Raw genomic sequence first — 14656 nt, forward strand, 5'->3', positions numbered from 1 at the left:
ATGCATGGGAACAATAGCACCTGCAAGATTCCCTCTAAGCCACGCACCATCCTGATTTGGAAATATATCGCTGTTCCTTCACTGGCAGTGGGTCAAAATCCTGGAACTCCCTTCCTAACAGCACTCTGGGCATACCTACACCACATGGACTGCAATGATTCAAGAAGGTGGTTCATCACCACTTTCTCAAGGACAATTAGGGGTAGCCAGTAAATGATGGCCTTGCCAGTGATGCCCATATCCCATGAATGAATACATTTTAAAAATGTAGGGAAGTTAGAAGAGATATCTTCATCCAGAGAATAGTGAGAAAGTAGAACTGTGTACTACAAGGATTGGCTGAGGCAAACAGTATAGATGCATTTCAGGGAAAACTAGATAAGTACACAAGGGAGAAGTAAATAGAGGGTTTTGCTGATAAAGTTAATCAGGGAAAGATGGGAGGAGGCTCAAGTGGAGCCTAAACATCATCATGCACTGAAGACCTATTGGATGGCCTATTTCTATGATGTACATCCTATATGACCTGACATTGTGGCAAGAATTCTAAGGTTTATAGCTATATTGGTACTACTGTCATGTCACAGCACATTCCCCCAGTTGGAATTGTTGAATGTTAGCCTACACAGTCCAGATGGTACAAATTGATAGCAACAGAAAATGTATGATCCACACTGTGTGGAAAGGTGGAATTGTGGGTGGGGTGGGGAGGGGTGTAGAAAAGAGTACACTCCAGTGGGCTGACTCAGAAGGGAAATGTGATAAGATATTTCTCTTTAAGAAAATTAAAGACATGGCTAAGATTGTGTTGTTTAGTAATTGTTAGGCATTTCTGAAGTGTGTGGTAGAAGTAAAGTTTCTTCTTATAAATAAATTCATTACAAAACCAAGGAAAGCTTTAGCCTTGTCGTGTAATAAGTCCAGTGCTGGCCACAGTTACTTCCATCATTTTGACCAAGTCAGCTGAAATATCCACCTGCCTTTAAATTGAACTTCTGCATTAACAGAGGCAAAATTAATATAATTAATAATATCCATCTAACACAACAAGTTACTTATATAAAATTGCTTAAACTACTTCCTTATCTTCCTTTGAATTTCCTTCCTCTCCTGAAGTTAAAGGTTCCTGCTGGGGTATATGTCCCACAGGTGCCCTCTAGTACCTCTTCTAAATGCCCATTCTTCATTTGTCATCAAGCTATTGAACTGTAGGGTGCATCACAGCCAAACCTGACCCTGTCCTTACTGACATTAGTGCTTTACAGCAGGGTCACTCTCCCAACCCACCTCTGACAAACCCAGGATAAACTTGTACCTGCAGGGCAGAAAAAGAGGAAGTTTTTAAAATCCAGTTAAACTCGGAGAACACCAGCCTCAATTATGATACACGAGGTCACAGAGGACACAACAGAAATAATAAAAATGGACTAGCCCAAGGCAAAAAGCGATGAAAACATCATTACAAAATCAAATGGAACTCACTAGCTTCTGCATGACAAAGTAACAGCCACTCAGAATCCAATCTCAGAAAAGACAGAATTTTAAATGCCCAGTGAGCCCATTAGTAAACATTTGACCCTGAGCAACAAAAACTCACTTCAGACGGAAAGTGAGATGTGATGAGCAAACATCATTCACCTCATTTTATGCAAATTGTACCATTCTCTTAGCACTGGGCCGTCACTGCACCAATTCCCAAACGGATGTAAATCACTTGACTCAGTCTGTTAATGACAGGTATGTAATTGAGCGCTGACTACTATTCCAGGGAATCTCTCGATCCCTCTCCGTGTTTTAATATGGCAAACAGACATGAGGAAAATAAAAATGTCAACTTATGGTAACACATATCAGTACAGAATTAAAGAAAAGTTGTGTGCTTGCATTGCACACAGTGTACCCGCAGACATCAGGAATCAAATAGAAGCAACCTCCTCCCTCCCAGAAACATGATAGGGTCCCCCTTGTCCTCACTTATCACTCCACCAGCCTCCGCATTCAAAGGATCATCCTCCACCAACTCCAGCATGATGCCACTACCAAACACATCTTCCCTTCAAGCCTCAGCGGCATTCCGTAGGGATCGTTCCCTCCAGGACACCCTGGTCCACTCCTCCATCACCCCCTATACCTCAACCCCCTTCCAAGGCACCTTCCCATGCAACCTAAGAAGATGCAACACCTGCCCCTTCACTTCCTCTCTCCTCACCGTCCAAGGGCCCAAACACTCCTTTCAAGTGAAGCAGCATTTCACTTGCACTTCCCTCAACTTAGTCTACTGCATTCGTTGCTCCCAATGTGGTATTCTCTACATTGGAGAGACCAAACGCAGACTGGGTGACCGCTTTGCAGAACACGTTCAGTCTGTCCGCAAGCATTACCCAGACCTCCCTTTCGCTTGCCATTTCAACACTCCACCCTGCTCTCATGCCCACATGTCTGTCCTTGGCCTGCTGCATTGTTCCAGTGAAGCTCAACGCAAACTGGAGGAACAGCACCTCATCTTCCGACTAGGCACTTTACAGCCTTCCAGACTGAATATTGAGTTCAATAATTTTAGATCATGAACTCTCTCCTCCATTCCCACCCCCTTTCCGTTTCTTCCCCCTCCAGTTTGTTTTTTTCCAATAATTTATATAGATTTTTCTTTTCCCACCTATTTTCATTATTTTTAAATGTATTTCCACCCATTGTTTTATCTCTACCTTTTAGCCTTTTTTGTATTCCTTCCTCCCACTCCACCCCCACTAGGGCTATCTGTACCTTGCTCGTCCTGCTTTCTACCCTTAATTAGCACATTCCTTTAAATAATATCACCACCTTCAACACCTCTTTGTCCTTTTGGCTGTGACATCTTTTGGTTATCTCCACCTATCACTGGCTGCTTGTCCTAACAAAACCTCCACCACCACCCCCCCCCCCCCCCCACCTTAAACCAGCTTATATTTCACCCCTTTTCTATTTTTACTTGGTTCTGTTGAAGGGTCATGAGGACTCGAAACATCAACTGTACTCTTCTCCACCGATGCTGCCAGACCTGCTGTGTTTTTCCAGGTATTTCTGTTTCTGTTTTTGTCAAGCAAAACCAATATTCCCGTGTAAAATGGATCATTACTTGATTAACACCAATAGTTCTCTCATTTTTAATTCCAATTTTCTTCCCTCCCCTTCATATGATACTGGGATCTAGGTTCCAAATGAATATTTTTAACGTTGCACAAATTTTTGAGTGATTGTCAGATATTTTACCATGGAATGCATCACACTTGCCCTCAGTAACTTCCACACTCATTTTTGGCAGGAATCACTGGATGGTGGTCAGAACTGGGAGCCCTGATTGATTTTCCTCCAGTTCTGATCAGCTAATTCAACCCAGCCCAGAAATTCCCCACCCACTAGCCTACCTGCCTACCCTCAAGTTACCACTCAATCTACCCAGGAACCTATAAATCCAAGCACTAACTCCATCTACCAATGGAGGCACCGGAGAAGATGCAAATAAGATACTGGAGCTAAGAGCTGAATTCAGAACACACTGGTACTCTTTTCCCTAGAAAAGAGAGGCTGAGAGGTGGCCTAACAGACATCTTTTAAATTTTAAAAGGGGCTTGAAAGGGTAGAAAATGTTTCTGCTTGTAGGGAAATCCAAAACTAGACATTATAAATATGATAGTCACCAATAAATACAATAAGGAATTGCCCAGAGACTGGTTTGAATGTGAAACTTGCTACCATGTGGAGTAGTTGAAGCAAATAAGCGTAGATGCATTTAAGAGGAAAGTAGACAAACACATAAGGGAAAAGGAATAGGATATACTAATAAAGTTAAATTAAGAACGTTGGAAGGGGGTTTGTTGAAGGATAAGTACCAGCATTGACTAGTTGGGCTGAATGGCCTGTTTCTGTGATGTACATTACACTAACATTTCATACCCAACATCCTACACACCAACCTACCGCCTATTACCTGCCTATTCATGCACCTACCAAACCAGCAGCGCATCTGCCCACTTACCCATAATATCTATCAACCACTCTCCCACAGTATGACAGTCTCAAGCCCATTTATATGACACTTTTCAATAATATTTTAGCTCTATTTTGCATTTTGCAGTTACACTGTTCCATTACCCAATGCGTAAAACAATAACAAGACAATCAGGGCAAATATTGTTTCTTATTTGATAGCTTTTTAAAAGATTATGTAATGTGGAAAGAATTTATAAAATTAACTAGTTTTTCATTCAAGGTGGTCTTATATCCAGAGTCATTGTAATCTTTAAACTGCTGGTAGTCTCTTCCACTCCCACCTCCAGTCTGGTTTCCTTAATCTTCTTTTATAACTTAAAGTCTGAATGCCCAGGCCATTTTCTTTGCTGTCTCTGAACCTCTTATGTTCAATGATATCCATCCTATAATTCATCTATCATTGAATTATACAACCTACTACCCTCTCCCCCAACCTTTGTCAATCAACTCTGTTATGTGGGCCTTCTGTTCTCTAGAAGTTTTTTTATTGACCTTGCTATTTATCATTTTTAATATTTATAAGAACCACAGACAATTTAAGCTCATAACCTATGCGAGGAACTCCTCTTACCTGCTGTCCACATAAAATGGGCTCAAATCTGCACTTCTCTGTTGTCCAAGAATTCACCAAGGCTCCTGAGACAGCACCTTCCAAACCCATGGCCGCTACCATCTAGAAGGACAAGGGCAGCAGACAGATGGAACACCACCACCTGGAAATTCCCCTCCAAGTCACTCACCATCCTGACATGGAAATATATTGCCATTCCTTCACTGTCACTGGGTCAAAATCCTGGAACTCCCTTCCTAACAGTACTGTGGGTGTACCTACGCCACAAGGACAGCAGCAGTTCAAGAAGGAAGCTCACCACCAGCTTTGCAAGGGCAACCAGGGATGTGGGCTTGCCCAGCCAGCGAAGCCCACATCCCATGAATGAGTAAAAAAAAGACTATCCTTTAGTGTCTCTGGGGCCGAGATGACTCCAAGATAAATGAGGTTGACAATGGAAATCAGAACCAAATTAATTTCTGTGGTCGGTTTGGTTATCCAACATCTGAAACAGGCATCCAGAGTATTGCTGGTGACTGACCAACCAACCTGGTCCATTAAAGAAACCAGGACTGGTTGGCCTGTTGTTGATGGTGAGGATTCTTTAAATAGCTCTGGATTACCCTACCAGGCAATGTATTAATTGGTACGGGGTTAAGGGGAGGGGATGTATGGCCCTGCTGCTCAAGTGCTCTACATTGGTAGGGTATATGGTATTACTTGGTTTTAGTTCTAGGTGTACCACCGTGCATACTAAGGGGTTCCTAGATCTGTGAGCTCTTGTAGTAGTTTAGTGGAGTGTGTCCCTGTGGGACAGTACATACATTCCTCATCATTAGCAAACAGAAACTGTAGTCTTGTTGATTTCTCATTGTCTTGGTTTGGAAATTCTTAAATCAGGCCTTGAATTATCATGTGTCATACATGCAGCTGAGAAAAACAGACCTAGTCAAAATTTCACCACCCCCTCTCACCAAGCCCCTCAGCTTGTTCCTGTAGCTGATATACCACATATCTGGTGCAATATACTGCATTGGTATTATAATTGAAAAGGAACATTGGCCAATGAAATAGGGAACACATAGAAAATGACATTATTAATACCACTTTTAGGGATCTAAAAATGAACTGGAAACTGGGACCTTTCTACACAGAATCTGTTAAATAGAAAGATATATAGGTGATTTAATTTGCCTTATACATATCTTAACAAACTAAGTCACTGTGTTGGCCCACCTGGATGAGGTAGCAGAAAGGTGCTTACAGCCCCATGGCTCAACAGGCATGAGTGCATTCAAAACAAAAGTGGGGAGGAAAATGGAAGAGAGAAATGTATAATTTACATGTTGCTGGAAAAACTCAGGATGTTCCCTAATTTTGGTCAGTTCTTTACTGCAACTTTACTGCACTTAACATTATCAAACATAGCATTTGTTATCAGAGTTGGTGGCAGGTGACAAGGACAACATTTCCCACAGATGTGACTTTACAGATAAACCTTTCCTAATTTAATAACTATTCCACAGTTGGAACTCAATTATTCCATTGACGGCCTACTCTTGTTCCTATTTCTTGTGACCTTATAATAGTGGCAAAGTTTATTTTCCCTCCTCTCCTAAAGACAGTGGGCAGAATGTTACAGGGAAGTGGGTGCCATGGGTGGAGGATGAACAGACAGCTTGCTGCCCGTTAAACTGGCCGACAGCTCCATCAATCCCGCCAGCACCAAGAGCGCATTAGTGGGTGCTACTGGGACTGCAACAAAGAAGAAGGTGGTGGCCCTATGGATCCAGGAGACAGGTAAGTCTGGTGTTTTGGGCAGGGAAAGTTTGGAAAGGTTACAGGGGTGGGCAGGGAGTGAGGGGTGGAATATATAATGCAGCAGGAGGATAGAAGGAAAGGGGGGGGGTTCTATCTTTGGGGGGGTGGGGGTGGGGAAGGCCATCCCCTGATCAACAAAGGGCAGCCCCCAAAGACAGAACACCCCCACTTTGAAATTTTTTTCAAAAAAAATTCAGGCTGTCCGCTCCTGCACAACCTCCCATTCCAATTGTTTTATGATGCGGGCAGCATATGATTGGGGTCAACTGGCTTAGTAACAAGTCCAACTGACCCTTGATTATTTATTAAATGTGGTGGTTGGCTGCTGATTTCAGCACCCACTCACCCTCTGTATATGGGGGTGAGCTCGAGGGTGGGCACCCGCCCATTTTTACGTTGTCCCCCCACCTGAAAACAGGCATGTAAAATGCAGCCCGCTGATTCTTGCTAGGTACAATTTCCAAGGGCATCAGGAATACTCTGGTATCCCACCGAAATACCCATACTTCATGTATCAGTGAGCCATTCAACCACAAAGGGCATCACAATAGACCCCAAAATTGTGATTATTGTAAACAATGATATTTTTTGTTAAGACATGCTGATCAGCAGTGAGGCAGAAAGTAGGAAAGTGGTGAGTATAAAGCCTTTAAAGTATTTTTAAAATATACATTGGGTATATAAGAGGGGGAAAAAATTATTGCGAAGGGGAGAAGCAGAAAGAAAATCAGGAAAACAAAGAGCAGATATTTTGATTTTTTTTAAAAATAATTTATTAAATTTGATTTTTAAAGTCTGTTTAATTTGCGTAGGGTTAATATTATAAAACAAATTTAGTTCTAGTATTTGGCTAGATTTGTATTACTATAATATTACTGTTTATTTCTGCAGTGAAAACCGAGAATCTTGTTAGTCCTGGTGGCCTGCCAACATTCTAAGGATTAATACAGAAATAATTTGGGGATTTAATTCCTGAGCTGATTCATGGGTTATTGGATGTTTTAGATGTTTTTAAGACAGGTTGTGGGTGGAGGTGAGCAAACAGCTAATCCACTCTCAGAAGGTGGTTTAGTTAGTAAAGTCTTTTAAAGGAGGCTGAGCCTTATTTTCTCCCACCTATTTTGGATGGGTTTCCTGGACCTCAGGAAAGCACAGCAGCCAAAAGGAGATGGGATGTGCCAGATTCATCAGGTAAGTACGTTTATAACATGGCCTCTGGGCCAGGAGGAGATAACCCTGATATATTTTCATGTGATTCCCGACTGCGTTCACTTCTTCCTCCCCAGTCACAATATCAGCAGCCCCTCCCCCAGCTCCTTCCCCCCCCCCACATGACTGCCATCTCCCCCTCTCCTGCCAAACATGATCCCTCCCTTCCTCCCCATCTGTGCTTCCTCCCTTCCCTCCATCCTTCGCCCCATCTGCGATCTCTCCCAGTGCCACTCGCCCCCCCACCCCACCCCTCACCACCCACCACCTCCAGCCCCAGTCTCTCTCCCCTGTCTGCTTCTCATCCAACAGACTGTTGACCTGTCAGTCAAGCTGGTTGTCCAGAGGGAAACCTGGTTAAACCTGCTGCTCATATCAGAAGGATTTCCGGTTTGGAATTCCCACTTTCCTACCTCCCCATAAATATCAGGGTTCTCTGACTCTGTGAGGGCAAAATTTCAAACAACACCTAAACAGGGCTTGTTAATTGCCCATTCTTCATGTTCAAGTTTAAACAGTGTGGTGGACATCACAGTCAAGTTTAATCTTGTCCTAGTCCAATGACACACACGTAAACTTGCATCAGGAATCACTAAATAATGACTGAGCGTAGGAAACTTAGCTGATTTTCTCTTCATATTTAGCAATGGTGAGGCCAATTTTAATGTATTAGCACCAGCTCAGCGCAGATAAGCTTAGCTTAGGGTTTAACCAAGGGTGGAACCACATTTCACGGCAAATTTACCAGCTGGTTTGAGGTAGTAAACTGGCTGCCACAGTGAATATTTACACAGTCCAACAAAGGACAGCCAGCTGTAGTAAACCACAGTCAAGAAACTTTGTAAGAGATGGTGTGATAACTGAGAACCTGACAAGCGTGTGCTTAAATTGCACTGAACTAGAACTGAAACCAGAATTATTAATAACAATTTTGATCAGCTGTGAACATTCTTTGACTGTGATTTTAATCTTTGCCACACAATGATACACAGCCGCACAGAATGACAGTCGTTCAGATCTAGAGTTAAATCAAGTTATATAGAACCTATCAGAATTCTGTTAGCAGTTTTGTTTATGGTCTGTGCTGATCTCAGCTGGGATAGCAACACGGACACTACAGTTAGCCATTGGATTCTTCTAGCTAATTGCTATTCAGTGACTCCTGCCAGAGACTGTATTGGGTGAGAGCAGAATCAAGATCAGTTGTGGTGTCCTCCATAGATGGAATACCCAGCCAGTGCATATTCTCCAATTTCACACAAGGATGATGGTCATTTGGGTGATACATTGAAGTTGTTGGTGCCTGTGGAGCCTATATCCCTGAGAGTCAGGAGATGATAGAATATTGAAAGAAAAAGCAACTACTGTATTTGTTTAAGGCACTTTGTGCAAAAGCCCAGTTTACAGGGCTCTATAAAGTGTTTGAGTGCTGGCTAGTGCATTCATTGATACAGTACAGGATGCTCTAAGCCATCCATGCCATACTATGTCTCACCAGACAGCAGTCAGTCAAAAATAAAATTGGACCACTGCACGGAGTGATTATAGTACTAACTGATATGGTCCTGCTCCATTCCATACAACTGCAATGATGACACCATTTGGCATTGCCCAAGGACTGCACCAGGAACCATGCCAAGGGGCATCTTAGTAATTAGCAAGTGAAATGCTGAAGCATACGACATTTAAACTAAACGCAACAGTCATTCATCATTCACCCAAAGCCATATTAGTGCTGCAATATTTTATCACCAAAAATAATTCAGTTTGTTCCACTTTATACCAATTACTATCTAGTTACAGCACACTAGTGACACCTATTGATGATAAAAAAAGCAGTGTAATGAAAATGACTATCTGCTCAATGCCAATCTCACTTGGCTGGGGGATAAAACTAGCTGGCATTCCCACTCACAAATACAATGGCCCCTACTGGAAAATATGCATTTCAGCTGAGATCAAGATCAGCTGTAATCCTCCCAAAGCCAAGTAGGCTGCTGATGCTCATTTCAGGAAAAGGAGAAATTAGAAACAATGTCCCTCCAGCCATATCTTTTCTGTATTTCTCTCCTAAAGCTGACTTTCACAAGGGTGTGGCCATCTTTTTTTTTCATTTTCAGGAATGAGAAACATAATTGGCAAGCCCTACATTTATTCTCTATTCCTAGTTGACCTGAGGTGGTGATAAGCCACCTTCTTCAAATGCTGCAGCCCATATAGTGAATGTGCTCCCACAGTGCCTTTAGGTAGGGAGTTCCAGAATTCTGACCCAGCAATGATGAAGGAACAGCAATATATGTGTAAGTTGTGATGGTGTGAGATTTGGAGAGGAGAACATGGAGGCGCTGGTGTTCCCATTCACCTGTTGCCCTTATCCTAGTGGATGTTGCAGTTTTGGGAGATCCTGTTGAAGAAGCCTTGATGAGTTGCTGCAGCGTGTCCTGTAGATGGTACACGCTATAGCCACAACACACCAATGGTGAAGGAAGCTGATGGGGTGCCAATCAAGCTGGCTGCTTTGTCCTCCATGATGTCCAGCTTCTTGAGTGTTGTTGGAGCTATACTCAAGCAGGCAAGTGGAGAATTGTGGCCTTGTAGATGGTGGACAAGCTTTGGGGGGTCGGGAGGCAAGGCAGAAATCCCAATCTCTGACCTGATCTTGTTGTCACAGCATTTATGTGGCTGGTCCAGTTGAGTTTCTGGTTAATGGTGAGTGGTGTGGTCCAGGAAAATGTAAGCAGCGTGGATGCAGCCAGGGTGCAACCCAGAAGGTACCGCAAATGCTGCTCTCAAACTGTTCCCTTTAAGATACTGAGCAAAAACTTTCAATGCACAGGTCAGGCACAAAGAACAAAACAATAGACAGGACACTAGCCTCAGTGATGGCAATGCCATTGAATATCAAGGGGAGGTGATTGCTCTTGTTGGAGAATGGATCTGGGTATCATCCAGTGCAGCAGTTGCCCACAATTCTTCAGTTAGAAGCCCAGGGAGTGAGTGCGAGTATGCTATTCCACTATGACAGCATCACAGCTGAGGCCGACACTGCCCTCACTCAAAGCCAACCTACATGTACCTTTCAACAGCAGCTGATCAGAAGCAGCAACCCTTTCTGATTGTCATGGGCTTAAGGAGGAATAATAACACCACATACAGTGTGCTCATGTCACTGTGATCAAAGCGAGAGCGCAGATTCTGGGTAAAATTTAACCCCTTGATTCAATATCACACCAGGCAGCGCATTTACCATTGAGCCAATTAAAGAGAGTTGAGACTTGTTTCAGTTGTCAGGGTTTAATATTGTAAATTATAGCTACAATGCCAAAAATAAACCCCATCCTCCATCTGGGTTTCGGTTAATTACAATAGAACATTCGTTTTGCAATGAAAAATATTCCTTTTCATTGCAGGACCTCAGCACTGCAACTACCTTTGCCTCTCTCAGGGCTCAGGAGTTTAAATGATACTTTACATTCCTCCCGCACTATTAGGCATTAGTCTGAATTTCAACCTATTAATTAGGGAACATTAAATACCGCAGGACCTTAACTAAAGGATCACCCCAGAAGTAACCACCTCGCAGCCAGCTGCAGGCTGAACAGTCTCACCGGATTATTCTGATTAATGGTAATTAACACTGGTTAATTAATTAAGTGGCAGTTAGTTTAGTCCTGAAAATAAATGCTCTTAAAGTTCAATTCGGGCTTGGCCTAAATAGCCAAGTGGTTATGGTACTGGGCTTGTAACCCCAAGATCAAGAGTTCAAATTTCAGGGCTTGGCCTAAATAGCCAAGTGGTTATGGTACTGGGTTTGTAACCCCAAGATCAAGAGTTCAAATCTCACAATGGCAAACTGTGAAACATGTAACTTCATCTGAAACAGATGGAAACAGGTTTGTACTCGAAAGAGTATCAAGAGTTCAAATCTCACAATGGCAAACTATGAAACAACGTAACCTCATCTGAATAGGAGCAGATGGAAACGTGTTTGTATTCGAAAGAGTTAAAGTTCAATTCGATGCTCCCGAATTTCAACAGAGGTACAGAATTCAGTTTATTACAATAAATCCATTACGGACCCTACACTGTGACAGCAGATACAATATATTATGATGCCGTCCAATATAAACGGAGTGTTTTATTTATTTTAAAATGAACGCTGACTCCCCGCAAAGGTTGTTGTCGATTCGAAGTTAATTTCAGAAATGAGCAATTTAACCAGAGCACAGTGGGCGTGCCACCAGAATTAAGTTATTTTTTTATTTTAAATTTACTCACCTTCAAAATGAGTTGTCGGGAGTTAAATTATTTGAGGTGGGAAACACTCAGCTGAAATTCCACTGAGTCCACTGGAAATCTCGGAATTGAACCCAGAGCCCAAGAGGGAAGCCCCGAGTAAAACCTGCTCAAGTCCCGGCTTGGGCTCCGATTCTTAGGTCCCTGTGAAAGACTTCAATCCCCTACCCAAATACACATCCAAGTTTACACTTCCTAAACGATTTTTTTGTAAGGCTGACAGTTTCAGACCGGATTGAAAGGAGAGAAGCGGAATTTAGAAACAGGCTGTAACGCAACCTGAAGTTGGGTAACTTTTCACCACCTACCTCAGTCCGCAATCCCTCTCCTTGCTCCATGATGCTAATGAAAGGGATTTCCAAGAAAGATGATAAAAAATCCATCTGGACCAGTTGATCTGCAGATTGTGGGAATGCCAGGACAGCGGCGACTCCCTGGACCACGATAGATTGGCAGATGGATTGTAAAAGTGACTGGGGGTCAGGGTGCCAGCCCTGGCTGCTGACCATCTCCAGGCTCAGGTTGTAGGGCAAAAGATTGTCTCTCAGGGCCGAATCCACAGCCTCCACCAGCGCCTGGTGGAGGAGAGCTTTCTTGGGGGTGGGCAGGACGGTTCCCAGGCTCACGGTGTGTCCGATCCTGTTGAGGATGTGGCAGGGCTGAGGGTGAGGGTGACAAGGGCTGAGGAAGGCGTGCAGGAGCCCGAGGAGAGCCCACAGTCTGGCCCGGGTCCCCATAGCCAGTCTCCGGGTGAAACGGTGAAGGGGATCCGACAGCAGGAGGTGGATGGATGGGGAAACTCCGGCTCACAGCCAGCCCAATGCCGCAGCTTGAGGCTGTCATTGGTTGTGAGGAGGGGAGAGCTGATCAATAGACGCCGGATGGGACAAGACTGAAGACACTGAGCTCAAAACCTGCAGCCTTGGTGTTCAGCCGCTTTCAAGTTATCCAGTCACTGGTGATGAGAAGAGAGAGAAAGCAGGCGGACAGGGTGAGAAGGCTGAAAAAATCAGTAGAGAAAGAGAGGGAAAAGAAAAAAAAAATGGAAATCAGGAAAGATTAACTGAGACCAAAATCGAACCGTGAAAATAATTAAATCAAATAGAAAGGCAGGAGGAGGCTGCAGGAGTCAAGAAAGGAAGATTGCGAAAGATGGAAAGGAGAGAGAGAGAGAGATTTATTGGGGAGGGAATGTACTGCGGCATTAAACTTGGGTGAAGGGATGTTTACGATTGCCCTGCACGAAGGGTTCCTATAACGGTAGGTCCAGAGTTGGAGGGGAGCAGAATGGAGAATCTAATGAATCCGGGTGGGATTGATCAGGACAGGAGATGGGGGTGGGGGTGGGGGTAGGTTCTACTATTTGAACTGAGGGGCCGGAGTCACCGTCACCCCATCCCCTTCAGGATCCCATCGAGCGTCAAAAATAGTTTGGGGGCGGCAGACGGACTCCAGCTCAGCTTTCACATTCCTGAGGGACAAGCTGGATATTGAAAACCTGAAAGTTCCCTGTCTCCAGGCTTCGCGCTTGCCTCCAGTTTTCACAACTGACGATTTCAATCCTCGGGTTGGCTACCACCTCCACATATGGAATAGATTTGAGAGCCCCATCGGTCGGAGAAATTCCTCCAGCTCAGCCTATTCAACGACCGGTTGAAGTTTATGATGCCGGCACCAAATAGGAATACCACAGAGGTCACATTCTCAAGATGGTGTATCAGTGTTCTCCTGCAGATACTTTACAAATCGCTGACACCATCTCAGATCTGTGATTCTAACAGGCTGCGCTCCACTGACTCCTATCATTTGTGAGATGGTCCATTTCAAAGTGTGAATCGGGTGACTGTAGCATGAATTCAAGCAAAATAAATTTCATTTAAATTACAAACACCGTTTCAATAATTCACAGAATTGTTACAGCGCACGAGGAGGCCAATCGACCTATTGTGTCTGCACCGGCTCTCCGAATGAGCATTTCACCTCATGCCATTCCCCTGCTTTCTCTCTGTAATCCTGTAGATCGTTTTTTATTTCAAATAATCATCTAATTCTCTCTTGTATGCCTGCCCCCACCACTCCCTCAGGCAGTGCATTTCCTCCTTGCTATGCTTTACTGTCTAAAACAAGAATCATGCAGTTTCGTACTGCAACTCATTCATTCCCAGGGCTGATAGGCTATGAATTCCTCACCTCACATAAAGAGAGCAAAGAATAATAGAGGGACATGTATAGACATAGGTGGTGGAAAGGAAAATGCAGAAGTAAAGACCAATAAAAAGCAGGGATAGGTGAATTAACATTTGAAGCATATGTTACAGGATCATGGGGAAAGGTTAAACATAGAAAATGGGAGCAGGAGTAGGTCATTCAGCCCTTCGAGCCTGCTCCGCCATTCATTATGATCATGGCTGATCCTCTATCTCAACACCATACTCTTGTGCTCTCCCCAAACCCCTTGATGCCCTTAGAGTCCAGAAATCTCTTTCCTTCTTAAATATATTCAGTGACTTGGCCTCCACAGTTTTCTATGGTAGAGAATTCCATCGGTTCACCATCCTCTGAGTGAAGAAGTTTCTCCTCACTTCAGTCCTAAATGGTCTACCCCTTATCCTGAGACTGTAACCCCTTGTTCTAGACCCCCCACCCCACAACCAGAGGAAACATCATCCCTGCATCCAGTCTATCCATCCCTGTCAGAATTTTATACGTTTCAATGAGATCTCCTCATTATTCTAAACTCCACTGAACACA

General features: G+C 43.6%; 1 protein-coding gene across 1 annotated transcript in view; it reads right to left on the reverse strand.

The window, feature by feature from the left end:
* grin3bb (glutamate receptor, ionotropic, N-methyl-D-aspartate 3Bb) overlaps positions 1 to 12642 on the reverse strand; it is a 53892-nt gene extending 41250 nt beyond the window's left edge. The window contains exon 1 of the mRNA XM_041205511.1: positions 12214 to 12642. Coding sequence (XP_041061445.1) covers positions 12214 to 12642 — 429 coding nt within the window. The remainder of the gene's footprint in view (positions 1 to 12213) is intronic.
* Positions 12643 to 14656: the final 2014 nt, after the last annotated feature.

This window comes from Carcharodon carcharias, chromosome 14, assembly GCF_017639515.1.
Source record: "Carcharodon carcharias isolate sCarCar2 chromosome 14, sCarCar2.pri, whole genome shotgun sequence".
In the NCBI taxonomy this organism is placed as follows: Eukaryota; Metazoa; Chordata; class Chondrichthyes; order Lamniformes; family Lamnidae; genus Carcharodon; species Carcharodon carcharias.